General features: G+C 34.5%; 1 protein-coding gene across 1 annotated transcript; it reads left to right on the top strand.

The window, feature by feature from the left end:
- The first annotated feature begins 2027 nt into the window (after positions 1-2027).
- On the top strand, positions 2028-3806 carry LOC100853708 (stilbene synthase 4-like). Its single transcript, XM_003634026.4, has 2 exons — positions 2028-2284; positions 2610-3806. The coding sequence occupies exons 1-2, from the start codon at positions 2107-2109 to the stop codon at positions 3608-3610; spliced, it is 1179 nt and encodes a 392-aa protein (XP_003634074.1). The 5' UTR covers positions 2028-2106; the 3' UTR covers positions 3611-3806.
- Positions 3807-4472: the final 666 nt, after the last annotated feature.

The following is a 4472-nucleotide window of genomic DNA, read 5'->3' as shown; positions in this document are numbered from 1 at the left end:
TTTTAATATGTCCTTTTCTTGGGTAGTAATAAATTTCCATATCAGTTCAAAAGTGTGATTTAAGAATGATAATTTCTCCTATCATAATATCTCTATCATGACTTGCTGTTACCACGATGTGATTTATAATTCATCACAAGAGCATGTTTTGTATGAGATGAACTACTTGGCTACTTAATTTTTTGTCTCTAAAAGAGCAATTGATGGCTTATCCACTATTAACATCATCTTTTCAACTAAGAGCACAGTTACCACTGGCTCATATTATTTTGGTAGGGATGCCGATAAAAAAAATATGTTAATCTTCCTCATCAATCGTAACCGCTATACTTAATAATCGGACGATGCGCTTATTAAATTTATTTATATAATCCCTACCGTCTATTCTTCATCCATCTTCAATTCAAATAGTTGTTTCTTCAAGTAGCAATTTTTACATATAAATGTTTTCTAGCTTCTCCAATGTTCCATTGAAATCTTATTTTATTTAGTTATGTTTTATTCTTTTTAATTTTGAACTTCATTTGAATTCTAAAAATTAATTTTTTTCTTTGTATCCTATAAATTAGTTTTTCATACTCTATTATATCTAGATTACTTAATTTTCTAAAAATTGTAATTATAAGAGTTTGTAGGTATTCGATCAAAAAATTGTCAAAAGTGTCCAATCTTAAATTTTAGAGAATTTAGAGAATTATTTAAAACTCCTTGTGACCCTAAATAATTTTAGGTTTTGGGATGCTTTGAACCTCCTTTTGACCATAGAGAATTTTAGGTTTGATTTGAACTTCCTTTATCACTAAAGAAATTTAATATAAGAAGTTGGATCAATAAGATTTCGACCTTTATGCATGGTTGGTTTTTGATGTATTAGGTTGAAACAGGGAGTACCTTTGATACATTTTGGATTACTTTTCCACTCTTTGTTTTCTCTATAATAGATAGAGGATTGAATTTTAGATACTTTGCAAATTATTCCTCCTTGCTTGCGTTTTTATTCTTGATTTTCTTATATTTGTCGTTTTGTTGAAAAAATATGTCATTTTGTTGAAAAAATTGGAAGGTCAAACCAAAAAGTTTATTGAGTTCATTGATTATATTTATTTAATATATATATATATATTCAATAATAATTTTTTTAAACAAATTCCAATACACTAAAACAACTTTCATTCAAAATTTAGAAGGTTAGTTAGAAAGTGTTATTTTTTATCAATCATATTTTTCTCTCAAGTGATATTCGATATCAACTTTGTTCAAAGAAGTTCCGATGTAAATAACTTTGACAAAAAGGTATATATTAATTTATGACTTGAATATATAATCTGCCACATTACAGATTTCCTAATTAGCTTGGCCCAACATGATGTGGAAGATCAAGTCAAGAATTCCACCTCAATGGTCAAATATTATTGTACTTGGGAATATGAAAATGACCCTACCAGCTTGGAGTCAAAATGGGTGAGCTTCTGCCTTCAAAAATTAAGGAATTTTTTTTTAAAAAAACAAACTAAATAATATCAAATATAAAAACTTTTAAAAATAATTAACGAATATTTATGTTCGTTAATAGTAACTAATTTTTGCCTTCATTGTTGTTAAACAATAAATTTATTTATTCAACATCTATATTTATGACTTGAAATATTACAGGTTTCCTAACGTTCTGCATTAATATTGATCATCGGCTTGGTCCAGCCGGCAGCAGCTGGCCCAGCACGTGAAAATTTTGGGTCTTTTGTCAAATAGTACTCGGGGGATATGAAAGTGATGCTACCAACTTGGAGTCAAAAAGGGTAAGCTTCCAACCGCCTTACGTGGGTTTAGAAGACCAAAAGAGCTTTAGAGGAAGAAGAAAGACAGAAAAATAAAATAAAGAATGAAAACCGAAGCCTACCAAGATGGAAATCAAACCCCATGGCACCGGATTATTCAAATGCAAGCCTACCTACATGGAAGTGGATGAGAGTTGGTGAGACAGCATTTGTGGTGATTATAAATACCAACCTCAACACACAACTTTGGCCAGACAGCTCCAAGCACTTGTGCTCCTAAAATTTCATTTCTCTTTGAAGCTTCCATTTCAGTAGTCATCACACACTATCAATGGCGTCTGTGGAGGAAATTAGAAATGCTCAGCGTGCCAAGGGTCCGGCCACCGTTCTAGCCATTGGCACAGCTACCCCGGACAACTGTCTGTACCAGTCTGATTTCGCTGATTACTATTTTCGGGTCACTAAAAGCGAGCACATGACCGAGCTCAAGAAGAAGTTCAACCGCATTTGTAAGTATAATTTTAACATCCTTCTTATACATATGATTCACCTACGACCACTGAAACATCTTTTTCAAGCTTTCTGTGTACTCATTTTAAATTAATACAATGCATCTGTGAGTGATGGTATGAGCAGCTGCTCTTTGAATCACATGGGATCACTTTATTAATTGATGTAATAAAAAATAAGCTTTTATATTGTATTAAGATGAATCTTTTTACACTCACTTGAACAATGTTTGATCATCTTGAACAATCAACTACCCATTGAATTGATTTTGTTTCACTAGTGTGCCTTGAGCTTACATATTACTGTTATTTAATTTATATACAGGTGACAAATCCATGATCAAGAAGCGTTACATTCATTTGACCGAAGAAATGCTTGAGGAGCACCCAAACATTGGTGCTTATATGGCTCCATCTCTTAACATACGCCAAGAGATTATCACTGCTGAGGTACCCAAGCTTGGTAAGGAAGCAGCATTGAAGGCTCTTAAAGAGTGGGGTCAGCCTAAATCGAAGATCACCCACCTTGTATTTTGTACCACCTCAGGTGTAGAAATGCCTGGTGCAGATTATAAACTCGCTAATCTTTTAGGCCTCGAACCATCTGTTAGAAGAGTGATGTTGTACCATCAAGGGTGCTATGCGGGTGGAACTGTCCTTCGAACCGCTAAGGATCTTGCAGAGAATAATGCAGGAGCACGAGTTCTTGTGGTGTGCTCTGAGATCACTGTTGTTACATTTCGTGGTCCTTCCGAAGATGCTTTGGACTCTTTAGTTGGCCAAGCCCTTTTTGGTGATGGGTCTGCAGCAGTAATCATTGGATCTGATCCAGATATCTCGATTGAACAACCACTCTTTCAACTTGTTTCAGCAGCCCAAACATTTATTCCTAATTCAGCAGGTGCTATTGCAGGCAACTTACGTGAAGTGGGTCTCACCTTTCATTTGTGGCCTAATGTGCCTACCTTGATCTCTGAAAACATAGAGAATTGTTTGACTAAGGCTTTTGACCCAATTGGTATTAGTGAATGGAATTCCTTATTCTGGATTGCTCATCCAAGTGGCCCAGCTATTCTCGACGCAGTTGAAGCAAAAGTCGGTTTAGATAAACAGAAACTCAAAGCAACAAGGCATATTCTAAGTGAATATGGGAACATGTCAAGTGCATGTGTCTTATTTATTTTGGACGAGATGAGAAAGAAATCACTCAAGGAAGGCAAAACGACGACAGGTGAAGGATTGGATTGGGGTGTCTTGTTTGGCTTTGGGCCAGGCCTAACCATTGAGACCGTTGTGCTCCATAGCGTTGGTACAGATTCCAACTAAGTGAAATGATGGGAAAAGTTATTCATGAGTCATGTTTTATTAATCAAATAAAAGGTAGTAAAGATATTGAATTGTTATTTTACGATTGTTGGAGGACCTCTTCAAAGACCTCAAGTTAAAGTCATTGTTTATTCTTGTGTATGTTATCAAAATGAAGGAAGAATATATCCGAGTTTTTGTTAAGCATACAAGAAAATTTTCAACATATGGTGCTAATTTGAAAAATATGTAAAATGAGTGGAATTCAGGTGGGGTACTCTACAGTTCATATAAGTTAAATAAGCTGCACTATGACCCTTACCTGAAAATGCTGTAAGAAAAATATTACCTTTCATAAGTCCTATTAGACTGAGGCATATGCAAGACTAATTCTATATTCATTATACGAAAATCCGACAATTTTTTTTTTAAATAAAACAAATAAACAAACAAATTTCAGAATACAAAAATCCGACAACTTCTTGATTAAAAAAAAAAAATCAAATTTTGCTTTATAATTAAGACTAAAAACATAATTTTATCTAAACTTCCGCTAAAGACATTGCTGTAATTACAGAAATGTGTCCTTCTCATGAGTTTAAAATCTACACAAAATTTCTTAAAGTTGATGAATTAATTTCCTTAAAAGACGAAATGGACGATCGGGCTTGCAGCTGGCGGCTGGTGCTGAATTTGTTACTTTCACCCTCCACCAAAAAGAGCATTCAAAATCAGCATGAGATCATTGAACAAGTCTCCGCCGCCATCCACAATCTGCCATTATTATAATATGCGAAGATCACGTCCTCTGCCATCTCAGCAAAGATAACGTGTAAGGTACAGATGATAGACACGCTTGAGAGGTGGGCCCATGTAAGAGCAG

The sequence above is a fragment of the Vitis vinifera genome, chromosome 16 (assembly GCF_030704535.1).
Source record: "Vitis vinifera cultivar Pinot Noir 40024 chromosome 16, ASM3070453v1".
NCBI classification, from domain to species: domain Eukaryota; kingdom Viridiplantae; phylum Streptophyta; class Magnoliopsida; order Vitales; family Vitaceae; genus Vitis; species Vitis vinifera.
The sequence above is the reverse complement of the archived record's forward strand: the minus strand, read 5'-3'. Positions and strand labels throughout refer to the sequence as shown.